Source organism: Coregonus lavaretus (genome assembly GCF_964263955.1).
Source record: "Coregonus lavaretus genome assembly, chromosome: 6".
Classification (NCBI taxonomy): Eukaryota; Metazoa; Chordata; class Actinopteri; order Salmoniformes; family Salmonidae; genus Coregonus; species Coregonus lavaretus.
In genome coordinates, this window is record NC_139993.1 from 24,065,442 (window position 1) to 24,084,734 (window position 19,293).

General features: G+C 44.0%; 1 protein-coding gene across 1 annotated transcript in view; it reads left to right on the forward strand.

Annotated features, from left to right (window-relative positions):
* pex5la (peroxisomal biogenesis factor 5-like a) overlaps window positions 1-19,293 on the forward strand; it is a gene marked incomplete at both ends in the record, with an annotated part of 291,726 nt that overhangs the window by 171,138 nt on the left and 101,295 nt on the right. Inside the window, one exon of the mRNA XM_084163646.1 lies at window positions 12,858-12,953. Coding sequence (XP_084019772.1) covers window positions 12,858-12,953 — 96 coding nt within the window. The remainder of the gene's footprint in view (window positions 1-12,857; window positions 12,954-19,293) is intronic.

Consider the following 19,293-nt stretch of genomic DNA (forward strand, 5'->3'; position numbering starts at 1 on the left):
CCTACCCTGTGATGTCACAGAGAAGCATTATTTAGGACCTTCTTATGTTTTTAATCACAGATCTAGAAACACGCACATATGTAGACACTGGTTTGGTGTTGGAGATAATGAATATGAGGTTGAAAAGTGGCGGAATTGCCCTTTAATTCAATTCCTTGGCCATCGCTAATTACAGTTACTCTAGTAAGGCACTACATCCAAACGCATTACGCTATTGCAGCACAATTAATATTTTTTTACCAGCTTTGCTACATACTGTATGTTGTGCAGTCACAAAACATGTATACATGTACACAATGTACAACACATGTACAGTGGGGAAAAAAAGTATTTAGTCAGCCACCAAAAAGATGAGAGAGGCCTGTAATTTTCATCATAGCTACACGTTTTACTATGACAGACAAAATGAGAAAAAGAAATCCAGAAAATCACATTGTAGGATTTCTAATGAATTTATTTGCATATTATGGTGGAAAATAAGTATTTGGTCAATAACAAAAGTTTCTCAATACTTTGTTATATACCCTTTGTTGGCAATGACACAGGTCTAACGTTTTCTGTAAGTCTTCACAAGGTTTTCACACACTGTTGCTGGTATTTTGGCCCATTCCTCCATGCAGATCTCGTCTAGAGCAGTGATGTTTTGGGGCTGTCGCTGGCCAACACAGACTTTCAACTCCCTCCAAAGATTTTCTATGGGGTTGAGATCTGGAGACTGGCTAGGCCACTCCAGGACCTTGAAATGCTTCTTACGAAGCCACTCCTTCGTTGCCCGGGCGGTGTGTTTGGGATCATTGTCATGCTGAAAGACCCAGCCACGTTTCATCTTCAATGCCCTTGCTGATGGAAGGAGGTTTTCACTCAAAATCTCACGATACATGGCCCCATTCATTCTTTCCTTTACACAGATCAGTCGTCCTGGTCCCTTTGCAGAAAAACAGCCCCAAAGCATGATGTTTCCACCCCCATGCTTCACAGTAGGTATGGTGTTCTTTGGATGCAACTCAGCATTCTTTGTCCTCCAAACACGACGAGTTGAGTTTTTACCAAAAAGTTCTATTTTGGTTTCATCTGACCATATGACATTCTCCCAATCCTCTTCTGGATCATCCAAATGCACTCTAGCAAACTTCAGACGGGCCTGGACATGTACTGGCTTAAGCAGGGGGGCACGTCTGGCACTGCAGGATTTGAGTCCCTGGCGGCGTAGTGTGTTACTGATGGTAGGCTTTGTTACTTTGGTCCCAGCTCTCTGCAGGTCATTCACTAGGTCCCCCCATGTGGTTCTGGGATTTTTGCTCACCGTTCTTGTGATCATTTTGACCCCACGGGGTGAGATCTTGCGTGGAGCCCCAGATCGAGGGAGATTATCAGTGGTCTTGTATGTCTTCCATTTCCTAATAATTGCTCCCACAGTTGATTTCTTCAAACCAAGCTGCTTACCTATTGCAGATTCAGTCTTCCCAGCCTGGTGCAGGTCTACAATTTTGTTTCTGGTGTCCTTTGACAGCTCTTTGGTCTTGGCCATAGTGGAGTTTGGAGTGTGACTGTTTGAGGTTGTGGACAGGTGTCTTTTATACTGATAACAAGTTCAAACAGGTGCCATTAATACAGGTAACGAGTGGAGGACAGAGGAGCCTCTTAAAGAAGAAGTTACAGGTCTGTGAGAGCCAGAAATCTTGCTTGTTTGTAGGTGACCAAATAATTATTTTCCACCATAATTTGCAAATAAATTCATAAAAAATCCTACAATGTGATTTTCTGGATTTCTTTTTCTCAATTTGTCTGTCATAGTTGACATGTACCTATGATGAAAATTACAGGCCTCTCTCATCTTTTTAAGCGGGATAACTTGCACAATTGGTGGCTGACTAAATACTTTTTTAGCCTAAAAATCAACTAATACTACTGAATATTAACATTCTATCAATTGCAAATTATATGACCCTCCCCTGGACTAGATTTGAAAAATACTAAACCTTCACCTTGACTAAAATGTAAAGAGCATGACCCTCCCCCATTTTCCTCCAGGTAACCATTATGTAAATTCCGATCCATCCCATAGAAACCAAAACATACACTGAGTGTACAAAACATTAGGAACACCTTCCTAATATTGAGTTGCACCCTCTCTTGCCCTCAGAACAGCCTCAATTCGTTGGGGTATGGACTCTACAAGGTGTTGAAAGCGTTCCACAGGGATGCTGGTCCATGTTGAATCCAATGCTTCCCACAGTTGTGTAAACTTGGCTAGATGTCCTTTTTTTAAATTAATTTATTTATTTCACCTTTATTTAACCAGGTAAGCCAGTTGAGAACAAGTTCTCATTTACAACTGCGACCTGGCCAAGATAAAGCAAAGCAGTGCGATAAAAACAACACAGAGTTACATATGGGGTAAAAAACATAAAGTCAAAAATACAACAGAAAATATATATACAGTGTGTGCAAATGTAGCAAGTTATGGAGGTAAGGCAATAAATAGGCTATAGTGCAAAATAATTACAATAGTATTAACACTGGAATGCTAGATGTGCAAGAGATTATGTGCAAATAGAGATACTGGGGTGCAAAAGAGCAAAATAAATAACAATATAGGGATGAGGTAGTTGGGTGGGCTAATTTCAGATGGGCTGTGTACAGGTGCAGTGATCGGTAAGGTGCTCTGACAACTGATGCTTAAAGTTAGTGAGGGAGATAAGAGTCTCCAGCTTCAGAGATTTTTGCAATTCGTTCCAGTCATTGGCAGCAGAGAACTGGAAGGAATGGCGGCCAAAGGAGGTGTTGGCTTTGGGAATGACCAGTGAGATATACCTGCTGGAGCGCAGACTACGGGTGGGTGCTGCTATGGTGACCAATGAGCTAAGATAAGGCGGGGATTTGCCTAGCAGTGATTTATAGATGGCCTGGAGCCAGTGGGTTTGACGACGAACATGTAGTGAGGACCAGCCAACAAGAGCGTACAGGTCACAGTGGTGGGTAGCGTATGGGGCTTTGGAGACAAAACGGATGGCACTGTGATAGACTACATCCAATTTGCTGAGTAGAGTGTTGGAGGCTATTTTGTAAATGACATCGCCGAAGTCAAGGATCGGTAGGATAGTCAGTTTTACGAGGGCATGTTTGGCAGCATGAGTGAAGGAGGCTTTGTTGCGAAATAGGAAGCCGATTCTAGATTTAACTTTGGATTGGAGATTCTTTATGTGAGTCTGGAAGGAGAGTTTACAGTCTAACCAGACACCTAGGTATTTATAGTTGTCCACATACTCTAGGTCAGACCCGTCAAGAGTGGTGATTCTAGTCGGGTGGGCGGGTGCCAGCAGCGTTCGATTGAAAAGCATGCATTTAGTTTTACTAGTGTTTAAGAGCAATTGGAGGCTACTGAAGGAGTGTTGTATGGCATTGAAGCTCGTTTGGAGGTTTGTTAACACAGTGTCCAATGAAGGGCCAGATGTATACAAAATGGTGTCGTCTGCGTAGAGGTGGATCTGAGAGTCACCAGCAGCAAGAGCGACATCATTGATATACACAGAGAAAAGTGTCGGCCCAAGAATTGAACCCTGTGGCACCCCCATAGAGACTGCCATAGGTCCAGACAACAGGCCCTCCGATTTGACACACTGAACTCTATCTGAGAAGTAGTTGGTGAACCAGGCGAGGCAGTCATTTGAGAAACCAAGGCTATTTAGTCTGCCAATAAGAATGCGGTGGTTGACAGAGTCGAAAGCCTTGGCCAGGTCGATGAAGACGGCTGCACAGTACTTTGGTGAATGGTGGACCATTCTTGATACACACGGGAAACTGTTGAGCGTAAAATAACCAGCTTCCCTCAGTTGTGTAAACTTGGCTAGATGTCCGTTGGGTGGTGGACCATTCTTGATACACACAGGAAACTGTTGAGCGTAAAATAACCAGCAGCGTTTAAGTTCTTGACACACTTAAACCGGTGCGCCTGGCACCTACTACCATACCCCGTTCAAAGGCACTTAAATATTTTGTCTTGCCCATTCACCCTCTGAATGGCATACATACAATCCATGTCTGATTTAACTGTATTTAACAGGTGACATCAATAAGGGATCATAGCTTTCACCTGGATTCACCTGGTCAGTCTATGTCATGGAAAGAGCAGGTGTTCCTAATGTTTTGTACACTAGGTGCCCTACAAAAGTATTTATCCCACTTGTATCCCTATTTTGTTGCATTACAACCTGTAATTTAAATTGATTTTTATTTGGATTTCATGTAATGGACATACACAAAATAGTCCAAATTGGTGAATTGAAATGCAAAAAAAAACTTTTTTCAAAAAATTCTAAAAAAATTAATTATGGAAAAGTGGTGCGTGCATATGTATTCACCCCCTTTGCTATGAAGCCCCTAAATAAGAGCTGGTGCAATCAATTACCTTTAGAAGTCACATAATTAGTTAAATAAAGTCCACCTGTGTGCAATCTAAGTGTCACATGATCTGTCACATGATCTCAGTATATATACACCTGTTCTGAAAGGCCCCAGAGTCTGCAACACCACTAAGCAAGGGGCACCACCAAGCAAGCGGCACCATGAAGACCAAGGAGCTCTCCAAACAGGTCAGGGACAAAGTTGTGGAGAAGTACAGATCAGGGTTGGGTTATAAAAAAATATCAGAAACTTTGAACATCCCACAGCGCACCATTAAATCCATTATAAAAAATGGAAAGAATATGGCACCACAACAAACCTGCCAAGAGAGGGCCGCCCACCAAAACTCATGGACCAGGCAAGGAGGGCATTAATCAGAGAGGCAACAAAGAGACCAAAGATAACCCTGAAGGAGCTGTAAAGCTCCACAGCGGAGATTGGAGTATCTGTCCATAGGACCACTTTAAGCCGTACACTCCACAGAGCTGGGCTTTACGGAAGAGTGGCCAGAAAAAAGCCATTGCTTAAAGGAAAAAATAAGCAAACACGTTTGGTGTTCGCCAAAAGGCATGTGGGAGACTCCCCAAACATATGGAAGAAGGTTCTCTGGTCAGATGAGACAAAAATTGAGTTTTTTGGCCATCAAGGAAAATGCTATGTCTGGCGCAAACCCAACACCTCTCATCACCCCAAGAACACCATCCCCACAGTGAAGCATGGTGGTGGCAGTATCATGCTGTGGGGATGTTTTTCATCGGCAGGGACTGGGAAACTGGTCAGAATTGAAGGAATGATGGATGGCGCTAAATACAGGGAAATTCTTGAGGGAAACCTGTTTCAGTCTTCCAGAGATTTCAGACTGGGGCGGAGGTTCACCTTCCAGCAGGACAATGACCCTAAGCATACTACTAAAGCCAAACTCGAGTGGTTTAAGGGAAACATTTAAATGTCTTGGAATGGCCTAGTCAAACCCAGACCTCAAACCAATTGTGAATCTGTGGTATGACTTAAAGATTGCTGTACACCAGCGGAACCCATCCAACTTAACTCCCGAGTGGCGCAGTGGTCTAAGGCGCAGTGGTCTAGAGATCCTGGTTCGAATCCAGGCTCTGTCGTAGCCGGCCGCGACCGGGAGACCCATGGGGCGGCGCACAATTTGCCCAGCGTCGTCCAGGGTAGGGGAGGGAATGGCTGGCAGGGAGGTAGCTCAGTTGGTAGAGCATGGCGTTTGCAACGCCAGGGTTGTGGGTTCGATTCCCACGGGGGGCCAGTATAAAAAATAAAATCAAAAAAATCATAATGTATACACTCACTAACTGTAAGTCGCTCTGGATAAGAGTGTCTGCTAAATGACTAAAATGTAAATGTAAATGTAAACTTGAAGGAGCTGGAGCAGTTTTGCCTTGAAGAATGGGCAAAAATCCCAGAGGCTAGATGTGCCAAGCTTATAGAGATATACCCCAAGACACTTGCAGTTGTAATTGGGTTGGTGTGAGGTGTGACCCAGGTGCAGTGCAGGATAGACAGTAGGCAGAGATGGTGAAACAAGGATCTTTACTGGTGGTCCCAAAACCAGGATACAAAATTACGGAAGTGAGGGCATAAATACACAGGTGAACAGGTAGAAACAAGTGACACCAATAAGATAATGATTAGTCCAGACTGTGAGTGAGCAGGTGCCTAAGGTTGTCGGAGGATGACACCTAGTGGGTCGCTCCAGAACTGCGACCCCCTCCTGTAACAGGTGGCTCTACAAAGTATTGGCTTTGGAGGGGTGAATAGTTATGCACGCTGAAGTATTTCTTGTTTGTTTCACCCCAAAGATATTTTGCATTTTCAAAGTGTTAGGCATGTTGTGTAAATCAAATGATACAAACCCCCAAAAAATCAATTTTAATTCCAGGTTGTAAGGCAACAAATTAGGAAAAATGCCAAGGTTTTCTTTCTTTTTACTATTTTCTACATTGTAGAATAATAGTGAAGACATCAAAACAATGAAATAACACATGGAATCATGTAGTAACCAAAAAAGTGTTAAACAAATCAAAATAGTATATTTGAGTGTCACGTACGATGAAGGACGGGTCAGACCAAGGCGCAGCGTGAAAGGTATACATGTTTATTTCACAGATAAACACACTAACAAAAACAACAAACCAACGAAACATGAAGTCCTAAGGCTAAACACAAAACAAGCCTCTAACACGGAACAAGATCCCACAACCCATGATTGCCAATAGGCTACCTAAGTATGATCCCCAATCAGAGACAACGAGCGACAGCTGTCTCTGATTGGGAATCACACCCGGCCAAACATAGAACTACAACACCTAGAACGTAAACATAGAAAAACTAACATAGAATATCCACACCCTGACTCAACATACAAGAGTCCCATGAGTCAGGGCGTGACATTGAGATTCTTCAAAGTAGCCACTCTTTGCCTTGATTACAGCTTTGCACACTCTTGGCATTCTCTCAACCAGCTTCATGAGGTAGTCACCTGGAATGCATTTCAATTAACAGGTGTGCCTTGTTAAAAGTTAATTTGTGGAATTTATTTCCTTCTTAATTCGTTTGAGCCAATCAGTTGTGTTGTGACAAGGTAGGTGTAGTATTCAGAAGATAGCCCTATTTGGTAAAAGACCAAGTCCATGTTATGGCAAGAACAGCTCAAATAAGCAAAGAGAAACGGCAGTCCATTTAAGACATGAAGGTCAGTCAATCCGGAAAAGTTTCTTCAAGCGCAGTCGCAAAAACCATCAAGTGCTGTGATGAAACTGGCTCTCATGAGGACCGCCACAGGAAAGGAAGACCCAGAGTTACCTCTGCTGCAGAGGATAAGTTAATTAGAGTTAAATGTACCTCAGATTGCAGCCCAAATAAATGCTTAACAGAGTTCAAGTAACAGACACATCTCAACATTAACTGTTCAGAGGACTAAAGGACACCAATGATAAGAAGAGACTTGCTTGGGCCAAGAAACACGAGCAATGGACATTAGACCGGTGAAAATCTGTCCTCTGGTCTGATGAGTCCAAATGTGAGATTTTTGTTTTCAACCGCCATGTCTTTGTTAGACGCAGAGTAGGGGAACGGATGATCTCCGTTATTGTCACAAGAGGGGCAGACGATTGGCGCCGGAGAAGATGGTTGTCGTTTTACAGCGCTCTAACCAATTGTACTATTATGTGTGTTTTTCCGCGTTATTTGTAATTTTTTCTGTACATAATATTTCTGCCATCGTCTCTTATAACCAAAAAGAGCTTCTGGATATCAGGACAGCGATTACTCACCTCGTATTGGACGAAGATTTTTTCTTCAACAAGTCAGACGTGAAGGATATCCTACAGACACGCGAGAAGGCCCAAATCCCCGTCATTCGCATGAGAAAGAGACAGAGAAATCGTTGACGTAGGTCGGGGTGCCTTGTAAGGATCCGACGGCGAGCGAGTAAACTGCCTCTTCCATCAATCCTATTAGCCAATGTTCAATCATTTGAGAATAAATTGGATGACCTAAGATTACGGTTATCCTACTAACGGGACATTAAAAACTGTAATATCTTATGTTTCATCGAGTCGTGGCTGAACGACAACATGGATAACATACAGCTAGCGGGCTATATGCTACATCGGCAGGACAGAACGTCTGACTCCGGTAAGACAAGGGGTGGCGGTCTGTGTATATTTGTAAACAACAGCTGGTGCACAAAATCAAATACTAAGGAAGTCTCGAGGTTTTGCTCGCCTGAGGTAGAGTATCTTATGATAAGCTGTAGACCACACTATTTACCAAGAGAGTTTTCATCTATATTTTTCATAGCTGTCTATTTACCACCACAAACGAATGCTGGCATTAAGATTGCACTGAATGAGCTGTATAAGGCCATAAGTGAACAGGAAAACGCTCATCCAGAGGCAGCGCTCCTAGTGGCCGGGGACTTTAATGCAGGGAAACTTAAATCCGTTCTACCTAATTTCTACCAGCATGTTAAATGTGCAACCAGAGGAAAAAAAACTCCAGACCACCTTTACTCCACACACAGAGACGCATACAAAGCTCTCCCTCACCCTCCATTTGGCAAATCTGACCATAACTCTATCCTCCTGATTCCTGCTTATAAGCAAAAACTAAAGCAGGAAGCACCAGTGACTCGGTTAATAAAAAAGTGTTCAGATGACGCAGATGCTAAGCTACAGGACTGTTTTGCTAGCACAGACTGGAACATGTTCCGGGATTCTTCAGATAGCATTGAGGAGTACACCACATCAGTCACTGGCTTCATCAATAAGTGCATCGATGATGTCATCCCCACAGTGACTGTACGTACATACCCCAACCAGAAGCCATGGATTACAGGCAACATCCGCACTGAGCTAAATGGTAGAGCTGCCGCTTTCAAGGAGCGGGACTCTAACCCGGACGCTTATAAGAAATCCCGCTATGCCCTCCCACGAACCATCAAACAGGCAAAGAGTCAATACAGGACTAAGATTGAATCGTACTACACCGGCTCTGACGCTCGTCGGATGTGGCAGGGCTTGAAAACTATTACAGACTACGAAGGGAAGCACAGCCGCAAGCTGCCCAGTGACACAAGACTTCCAGACGAGCTAAACCACTTCTATGCTCGCTTCGAGGCAAGCAACACTGAAGCATGCATGAGAGCACCAGCTGTTCCGGATGACTATGTGATCACGCTCTCCGTAGCAGATATGAGTAAGACTTTTAAGCAGGTCAACATTCACAAGGCCGCAGGGCCAGACGGATTACCAGGACGTGTACTCCGAGCATGTGCTGACCAACTGGCAAATGTCTTCACTGACATTTTCAACATGTCCCTGACTGAGTCTGTAATACCAACATGTTTCAAGCAGAACACCATTGTCCCCGTGCCCAAGGACACTAAGATAACCTGCCTAAATGACTACCGACCCGTAGCACTGACGTCTGAAGCCATGAAGTGCTTTGAAAGGCTGGTCATGGCTCACATCAACACCATTATCCCAGAAACCCTAGACCCGCTCTAATTTGCATACCGCCCCAACAGATGATGCAATCTCTATTGCACTCCACACTGCCCTTTCCCACATGGACAAGAGGAACACCTACGTGAGAATGCTATTCATTGACTACAACTCAGCATTCAACACCATAGTGCCCTCAAAGCTCATCACTAAGCTAAGGATCCTGGGACTAAACACCTCCCTCTGCAACTGGATCCTGGACTTCCTGACGGGCCTCCCCCAGGTGGTAAGGGTAGGTAACAACACATCTGCCACACTGATCCTCAACACGGGGTTCCCTCAGGGGTGCGTGCTCAGTCCCCTCCTGTACTCCCTGTTCACCCATGACTCCAACACCATCATTAAGTTTGCCGACGACACAACAGTGGTAGGCCTGATCACCGACAACGATGAGACAGCCTATAGGGAGGAGGTCCGAGACCTGGCCGTTTGGTGCCAGGATAACAACATCTCCCTCAACGTGATCAAGAGAACGGAGATGATTGTGGACTACAGGGAAAAAAAGAGGGCTGAGCACGCCCCCATTCTCATCGACGGGGCTGTAGTGGAACAGGTTGAGAGCTTCAAGTTCCTTGGTGTCCACATCACCAACGAACTATCATGGTCCAAACACACCAAGACAGTCGTGAAGAGGGCACGACAAAGCCTATTCCCCCTCAGGAGACTGAAAAGATTTGGCATGGGTCCTCAGATCCTCAAAGAATTCTACAGCTACACCATCGAGAGCATCCTGACTGGTTGCATCACCGCCTGTTATGGCAACTGCTCGGCTTCCAACCGCAAGGCACTACAGAGGGTAGTGCGTACGGCCCAGTACATCACTGGGGCCAAGCTTCCTGCCATCCAGGACCTTAATACCAGGCGGTGTCAGAGAAAGGCCCTCAAAATTGTCAAAGACTCCAGCCACCCTAGTCATAGACTGTTGTCTCTGCTACCGCATGGCAAGCGGTACCAAAGTGCCAAGTCTAGGTCCAAAATACTTCTCAACAGCTTCTACGCCCAGGCCATAAGACTCCTAAAGAGCTAATCATGGCTACCCAGACTATTTGCACTGCCGCCCCACCCCCACCCCCACCACATATTTTTACGCTGCTGCTACTCTGTTAATTATTTATGCATAGTCACTTTAACTCTACCCACATATACATACAGTGGGGGGAAAAAGTGTTTAGTCAGCCAGCAATTGTGCATGTTCTCCCACTTTAAAAGATGAGAGAGGCCTGTAATTTTCATCATAGGTACACGTCAACTATGACAGACAAATTGAGATTTTTTTTCTCCAGAAAATCACATTGTAGGATTTTTTATGAATTTATGTGCAAATTATGGTGGAAAATAAGTATTTGGTCAATAACAAAAGTTTCTCAATACTTTGTTATATACCCTTTGTTGGCAATGACACAGGTCAAACGTTTTCTGTAAGTCTTCACAAGGTTTTCACACACTGTTGCTGGTATTTTGGCCCATTCCTCCATGCAGATCTCCTCTAGAGCAGTGATGTTTTGGGGCTGTCGTTGGGCAACACGGACTTTCAACTCCCTCCAAAGATTTTCTATGGGGTTGAGATCTGGAGACTGGCTAGGCCACTCCAGGACCTTGAAATGCTTCTTACGAAGCCACTCCTTCGTTGCCCGGGCGGTGTGTTTGGGATCATTGTCATGCTGAAAGACCCAGCCACGTTTCATCTTCAATGCCCTTGCTGATGGAAGGAGGTTTTCACTCAAAATCTCACGATACATGGCCCCATTCATTCTTTCCTTTACACGGATCAGTCGTCCTGGTCCCTTTGCAGAAAAATAGCCCCAAAGCATGATGTTTCCACCCCCATGCTTCACAGTAGATATGGTGTTCTTTGGATGCAACTCAGCATTCTTTGTCCTCCAAATACGACGAGTTGAGTTTTTACCAAAAAGTTCTATTTTGGTTTCATCTGACCATATGACATTCTCCCAATCCTCTTCTGGATCATCCAAATGCACTCTAGCAAACTTCAGACGGGCCTGGACATGTACTGGCTTAAGCAGGGGGACACGTCTGGCACTGCAGGATTTGAATCCCTGGCGGCGTAGTGTGTTAGTGATGGTAGGCTTTGTTACTTTGGTCCCTGCTCTCTGCAGGTCATTCACTAGGTCCCCCCGTGTGGTTCTGGGATTTTTGCTCACCGTTCTTGTGATCATTTTGACCCCACGGGGTGAGATCTTGCGTGGAGCCCCAGATCGAGGGAGATTATCAGTGGTCTTGTATGTCTTCCATTTCCTAATAATTGCTCCCACAGTTGATTTCTTCAAACCAAGCTGCTTACCTATTGCAGATTCAGTCTTCCCAGCCTGGTGCAGGTCTACAATTTTGTTTCTGGTGTCCTTTGACAGCTCTTTGGTCTTGGCCATAGTGGATTTTGGAGTGTGACTGTTTGAGGTTGTCATGAAGCTGGTTGAGAGAATGCCAAGAGTGTGCAAAGCTGTTATCAAGGCAAAGGGTGGCTACTTTGAAGAATCTATATTTTGATTTGTTCAACACTTTTTTGATTACTACATGATTCCATATGTGTTATTTCATAGTTGTGATGTCTTCACTATTATTCTACAATGTAGGAAATAGTACAAATAAAGAAAAACCCTTGAATGAGTAGGTGTGTCCACATTTTTGACTGGAACTGTATGTGTATGGGTGTTTTGAATTAATCATCAACATAGAAAGCTCTGTCCATTTTGTTGTGTTTGGCTTTGAAACAACATCCACAACTACCATGTTTTCAACTCAGTTTCACCCTGTTGTTGAACTTTCTTCAAATTGATCATCACAGTGAGGGGAGTTTTAAAAGCATGATACTGGTTTGATAAGTGTTTGATGTGATTTTCGATTGCATTTGCATTGATGTCAGAGTGGTTAGAGGGACAATAGAGCGCTGAGTAACAGGCCATTAGCGACCTGATGTCATTAGCAAGTTGGATACTACCAATGCATGTCCAGAGAGCATGAGAGGAGATTACCGTGACTCAATGGTCACGTGGAATTTGACTGCGGTCATGACTGCCGGTGTGGCAGTAATACAGTCACTGCAACAGCCCTAAGCACAAGGTACTGTCAGATGCTATAACAAAGCTACAATCAGTATATTTCTGAGTTATAATAATGCAATGGAAAGTGTACAAAGGGCATGCGATGTAAGACCTGGCCACCAGAGAGGTGAATGAATCCGTAATCGAGACGAAATAGTGAGGGGGGAGAGAAGAGTGGCGCTGATAAGTGCGAAGAGTGTTAGAGGGGGCTGAGAGGCGCTGACGGAGGCACTTCTGCCAGCCGCTGGCCTTCTTGAGCATGTCAAAGGCTTTGCCGAGGCAGTGACATTTGCCCCTCCCGGGGAAGGCAGAGATGGCTGACCCTGCACCCCTCTCTCTGTGTGTGTGTGTCTGTGTGAAACAGGGCCATCTGAGTAAAGAGCGGTTCGGTGGCGGTGCCCTCCTGTCCAGAAACCAGTCCCTGGAGGAAGAGTTTGAGCGTGCCAAGGCGGCTGTCGAGGTAAGTGGAGGGGGATTTAAGACACGCTTAACTCTTGAATTGTTCCTCAATATAGACACAAGGTTGCTTTATTTCTCTATATTATAGCAGAACTAGAGAGTGCACACTGAAATAAGAAATGAATGAACTTTGTTAGTGATACAAGGCACTGCTTCATGTCATAAGTTACTTTGCCTCAGACTTGAAGACTTCCAAGTGCTAATGCATAGACTTTAGCATAGTGTGCCAACACAGTCTTATGGTGTGCAGGATATCGGGTTTCAAACCCCGCCCGGTCACACTCACAGAGTAGAGCTTCTTCACCCTCACCAGTGATTCTCAATAGGCTGTGCTAGCTTTCTGAAATTCCAAGTAGCCATCCATCATCCATATTGCTTCTTTCAGATATCATGTGCCCTCAGATCAGTGCTATTGAGATGCAGCCCTTTGGTCCTAGATACAGGCTGATGGATTTGCTGATTGGTTCAGGTCATCAAGGTTTAAACCAATAAGTGACAGTGATATGACATATTGTAATAAACCTGAAAACATTGGCTTGTTATTGACACATACATCCATGAACCTAACACACAGAGGAAGTTTCTAATATCACTTTTCAACTTCGCTTTAAAGCCCATTATCCTAACCGTCTTTGATAATAGCTGGTATGACACCACTGTCTGCCAAAAGCCGCTTTGAGGTAGATTTATTTTTGACTCATCAAGCCCTCCTATCTCTGTGCGAAAGGATCTCTATTATATTTGTGACTGCGTGCTCTCTCACTCCGATGACACTCGCTGACAGCTTAATAGTCCATGCTAAATGCACCAACTGAGGTTCATTGGGGGTTCGACCTAGAAAAATATGCACAACCAGTGGTGACCCGTCATTCAGGGCAGGTGAGCAGAGTCCCACCTGTTTTGAGCCCCACCTGTTTAGCCAAAAAAAAAGATATACAGTACCAGTCAATAGCTTGGACACACCTACTCATTCAAGGGTTTTTCTTTATTTTTACTATTTTCTACATTGTAGAATAATAGAGAAGACATTAAAACTATTAAATAACACATATGGAATCATGTAGTAACCCAAAAAGTGTTAAACAAATAAAAATATATTTTCGATTTTAGATTCTTCAACTTAGCCACCCTTTGCCTTGATGACAGCTTTGCACACTCTTGGCATTCTCTCAACCAGCTTCACCTGGAATGCTTTTCCAACAGTTCCCACATATGCTGAGCACTTGTTGGCTGCTTTTCATTCACTCTGAGGTCCAACTCATCCCAAACCATCTCAATTGGGTTGAGGTCAGGTGATTGTGGAGGCCAGGTCATCTGATGCAGCACTCCATCACTCTCCTTCTTGTTCAAATAGCCCTTACACAGATAGTACCAGATGGGATGGCGTATCGCTGCGGAATGCTGTGGTAGCCATGCTGGTTAAGTGTGCCTTGAATTCTAAATACAGTGGGGGAAAAAAGTATTTAGTCAGCCATCAATTGTGCAAATTCTCCCACTTAAAAAGATGAGAGAGGCCTGTCATTTTCATCATAGGTACACGTCAACGATGACAGACAAAATGAGAATTTTTTTTCCAGAAAATCACATTGTAGGATTTTTTATGAATTTATTTGCAAATTATGGTGGAAAATAAGTATTTGGTCAATAACAAAAGTTTCTCAATACTTTGTTATATACCCTTTGTTGGCAATGACACAGGTCAAATGTTTTCTGTAAGTCTTCACAAGGTTTTCACACACTGTTGCTGGTATTTTGGCCCATTTCTCCATGCAGATCTCCTCTAGAGCTGTGATGTTTTGGGGCTGTCGCTGGGCAACACGGACTTTCAACTCCCTCCAAAGATTTTCTATGGGGTTGAGATCTGGAGACTGGCTAGGCCACTCCAGGAACTTGAAATGCTTCTTACGAAGCCACTCCTTCGTTGCCCGGGCGATGTGTTTGGGATCATTGTCATGCTGAAAGACCCAGCCACGTTTCATCTTCAATGCCCTTGCTGATTGGCTGGAGGTTTTCACTCAAAATCTCACGATACATGGCCCCATTCATTCTTTCCTTTACACGGATCAGTCGTCCTGGTCCCTTTGAAGAAAAACAGCCCCAAAGCATGATGTTTCCACCCCCATGCTTCACAGTAGGTATGGTGTTCTTTGGATGCAACTCAGCATTCTTTGTCCTCCAAACACGACGAGTTGAGTTTTTACCAAAAAGTTCTATTTTGGTTTCATCTGACCATATGACATTCTCCCAATCCTCTTCTGGATCATCCAAATGCACTCTAGCAAACTTCAGACGGGCCTGGACATGTACTGGCTTAAGCAGGGGGACACGTCTGTCACTGCAGGATTTGAGTCCCTGGCGGCGTAGTGTGTTACTGATGGTAGGCTTTGTTACTTTGGTCCCAGCACTCTGCAGGTCATTCACTAGGTCCCCCCGTGTGGTTCTGGGATTTTTGCTCACCGTTCTTGTGATCATTTTGACCCCACGGGGTGAGATCTTGCGTGGAGTCCCAGACCGAGGGAGATTATCAGTGGTCTTGTATGTCTTCCATTTCCTAATAATTGCTCCCACGGTTGATTTCTTCAAACCAAGCTGCTTACCTATTGCAGATTCAGTCTTCCCAGCCTGGTGCAGGTCTACAATTTTGTTTCTTGTGTCCTTTGACAGCTCTTTGGTCTTGGCCATAGTGGAGTTTGGAGTGTGACTGTTTGAGGTTGTGGACAGGTGTCTTTTATACTGATAACGAGTGGAGGACAGAGGAGCCTCTTAAAGAAGAAGTTACAGGTCTGTGAGAGCCAGAAATCTTGCTTGTTTGTAGGTGACCAAATACTTATTTTCCACCATAATTTGCAAATAAATTCATAAAAAATCCTACAATGTGATTTTCTGGATTTTTTTTCTCAATTTGTCTGTCATAGTTGACGTGTACCTATGATGAAAATTACAGGCCTCTCTCATCTTTTTAAGTGGGAGAACTTGCACAATTGGTGGCTGACTAAATACTTTTTTTCCCCACTGTAAATCACAGACAGTATCACCAGCAAAGCACCCCCACACCATCACACCTCCTCCTCCATGCTTCACAGTGGGAACCACACATGCGGCATTCATCCGTTCACCTACTCTGCGTCTCAGAAAGACACGGCGGTTGGAAACAAAAATCTCAAATTTGGACTCATCAGACCAAAGGACATATTTCCACCGGTCTAATGTCCATTGTTCGTGTTTCTTGGCACAAGCAAGTCTCTTCTTCTTATTGGTGTCCTTCAGTAGTAGTTTCTTTGCAGCAATTCGACCATGAACGCCTGATTCACGCAGTCTCATCTGAACAGTTGATGTTGAGATGTGTCTGTTACTTGAACTCTGTGAAGCATTTATTTGGGCTGCAATTTCTGAGGCTGGTAACTCTAATTAACTTATCCTCTGCAGCAGAGGTAACTCTGGGTCTTCCATTCCTGTGGCGGTCCTCATGAGAGCCAGTTTCATCATGGCGCTTTATGGTTTTTACGACTGCACTTCTGTATTGACTGACCTTAATGTCTTACAGTAATGATGGACTGTCGTTTCTCTTTGCTTATTTGAGCTGTTCTTGCCATAATATGGACTTGGTCTTTTACCAAATAGGGCTATCTTCTGTATACCACCCCTACCTTGTCACAACACAACTGATTGGCTCAAACACATTAAGAAGGAAATAAATTCCACAAATTAACTTTTAACAAGGCACACCTGTTAATTGAAATGCATTCCAGGTGACTACCTCATGAAGCTGGTTGAGAGAATGCCAAGAGTGTGCAAAGCTGTAATCAAGGCAAAGAGTGGCTACTTTGAAGAATCTCAATGTCACGCCCTGACTCATGGGACTCTTGTATGTTGAGTCAGGGTGTGGATATTCGATGTTAGTTTTTCTATGTTTACGTTCTAGGTGTTGTAGTTCTATGTTTGGCCGGGTGTGATTCCCAATCAGAGACAGCTGTCGCTCGTTGTCTCTGATTGGGGATCATACTTAGGTAGCCTATTGGCAATCATGGGTTGTGGGATCTTGTTCCGTGTTAGAGGCTTGTTTTGTGTTTAGCCTTAGGACTTCACGTTTCGTTGGTTTGTTGTTTTTGTTAGTGTGTTTATCGGTGAAATAAACATGTATGCCTTTCACGCTGCGCCTTGGTCTGACCCGTCCTTCATCGTACGTGACACTCAAATATACTATTTTAATTTGTTTAACACTTTTTTGGTTACTACATGATTCCATATGTGTTGTTTCATAGTTTTGATGTCTTCACTATTATTCTACAATGTAGAAAATAGTAAAATAAAGTAAAACCCTGTAATGGGTAGGTGTGTCCAAACTTTTGACTGGTACTGAATGTTTTATTGATTTGTCTTTATTCTGGAATTAATTCGTGTCACATATCAGTTTGCAAACAATGTAAAAAAATAAATAATCCTTGAGTTAATAAAGCCGCATACCAAATGGTATACTCTCTTTCTTGAGTAAGGCAGCTCCAAAATGCAGGTGTTTCATCCCATCTCAGTGCTTTCTGTGGTGGAGGGGCAGCCAGTGAAAGCACATAGTGTAGGCATTGGTAATATTCTCTAGTTGCGCCGTGATTGGCTCAGTGTTATGACACTCATGGGGACACTACATCACTGCAGAATCTACAGGGAGAGCTAGGCAGTTCAAGCCCCCTTGGGTGCTGCCATAGATTTACAGTAGAAGTCCCCGTCCAGGCTCAAGGTCATTGCAACAGATAAAATGACGTCAAATCACGTTTTTATCTACCGTAGCTTTGATTGGACTGATTATGTCAACATCATACTCAAAATCTTAGATAGCTAGACAAGCATTCATCATTATGAATTACATCGATAATCTACTGGCAAATTCGAAAATAAGTGGTTTGGAAGGAATCAGTGGCTTATTGTGAGCGTCGCAAAGCAATCACTATTTTGCTTCCCTTGCCTGTTATTCAGTGGAGAGTGTGTGTGGTCCAAGTCTGGGTTTAAGGATTAAAAACATCTGTCTGAAAGGGTCTCTTTTCCAAGATTAAAAGGATAAACATTCCCACACCACACCATTGGCCAGAAAATGTTGAATACATTGGCCGTGCTGTCAATCCAGCATGACTTCATCCAGAGAATGCCAGACTTTGATGACAAAGTTTTCCCACAAGAAGGACGGCCGCACCACCTTCCTGTTCAAGTGAGCACAGCACAACAACAGCGACTCCAAAAATATGTCTTGTATGCTACAGCATAAATGATGTAATATGCCAGGGAGATATGTACAGTGAGGGAAAACAGTATTTGATCCCCTACGGATTTTGTACGTTTGCCCACTGACAAAGACATGATCAGTCTATCATTTTATTGGTAGGTTTATTTGAACAGTGAGAGACAGAATAACAACAACAAAAATCCAGAAAAACACATGTCAAAAATGTTATAAATTGATTTGCATTTTAATGAGGGAAATAAGTATTTGACCCCTCTGCAAAACATGACTTAGTACTTGGTGGCAAAACCATTGTTGGCAATCACAGAGGTCAGAACTTTCTTGTAGTTGGCCACCAGGTTTGCACACATCTCAGGAGGGATTTTGTCCCACTCCTCTTTGCAGATCTTCTCCAAGTAATTAAGGTTTCGAGGCTGACGTTTGGTAACTCGAACCTTCAGCTCCCTCCACAGATTTTCTATGGGATTAAGGTCTGGAGACTGGCTAGGCCACTCCAGGACCTTAATGTGCTTCTTCTTGAGCCACTCCTTTGTTGCCTTGGCCGTGTGTTTTGGGTCATTGTCATGCTGGAATACCCATCCACTACCCATTTTCAATGACCTGGCTGAGGGACGGAGGTTCTCACCCAAGATTTGACGGTACATGGCCCCGTCCATCGTCCCTTTGATGTGGTGAAGTTGTCCTGTCCCCTTAGCAGAAAAATACCCCCAAAGCATAATGTTTCCACCTCCATGTTTGACGGTGGGGATGGTGTTCTTGGGGTCATAGGCAGCATTCCTCCTCCTCCAAACACGGCGAGTTGAGTTGATGCCAAAGAGCTCGATTTTGGTCTCATCTGACCACAACACTTTCACCCAGTTCTCCTCTGAATCATTCAGATGTTCATTGGCAAACTTCAGACGGGCCTGTATATGTGCTTTCTTGAGCAGGGGGACCTTGCGGGCGCTGCAGGATTTCAGTCCTTCACGGCGTAGTGTGTTACCAATTGTTATCTTGGTGACTATGGTCCCAGCTGCCTTGAGATCATTGACAAGATCCTCCCGTGTAGTTCTGGGCTGATTCCTCACCGAATCTGATTGATTGATTGCTTCTGTGGACAGGTGTCTTTTAT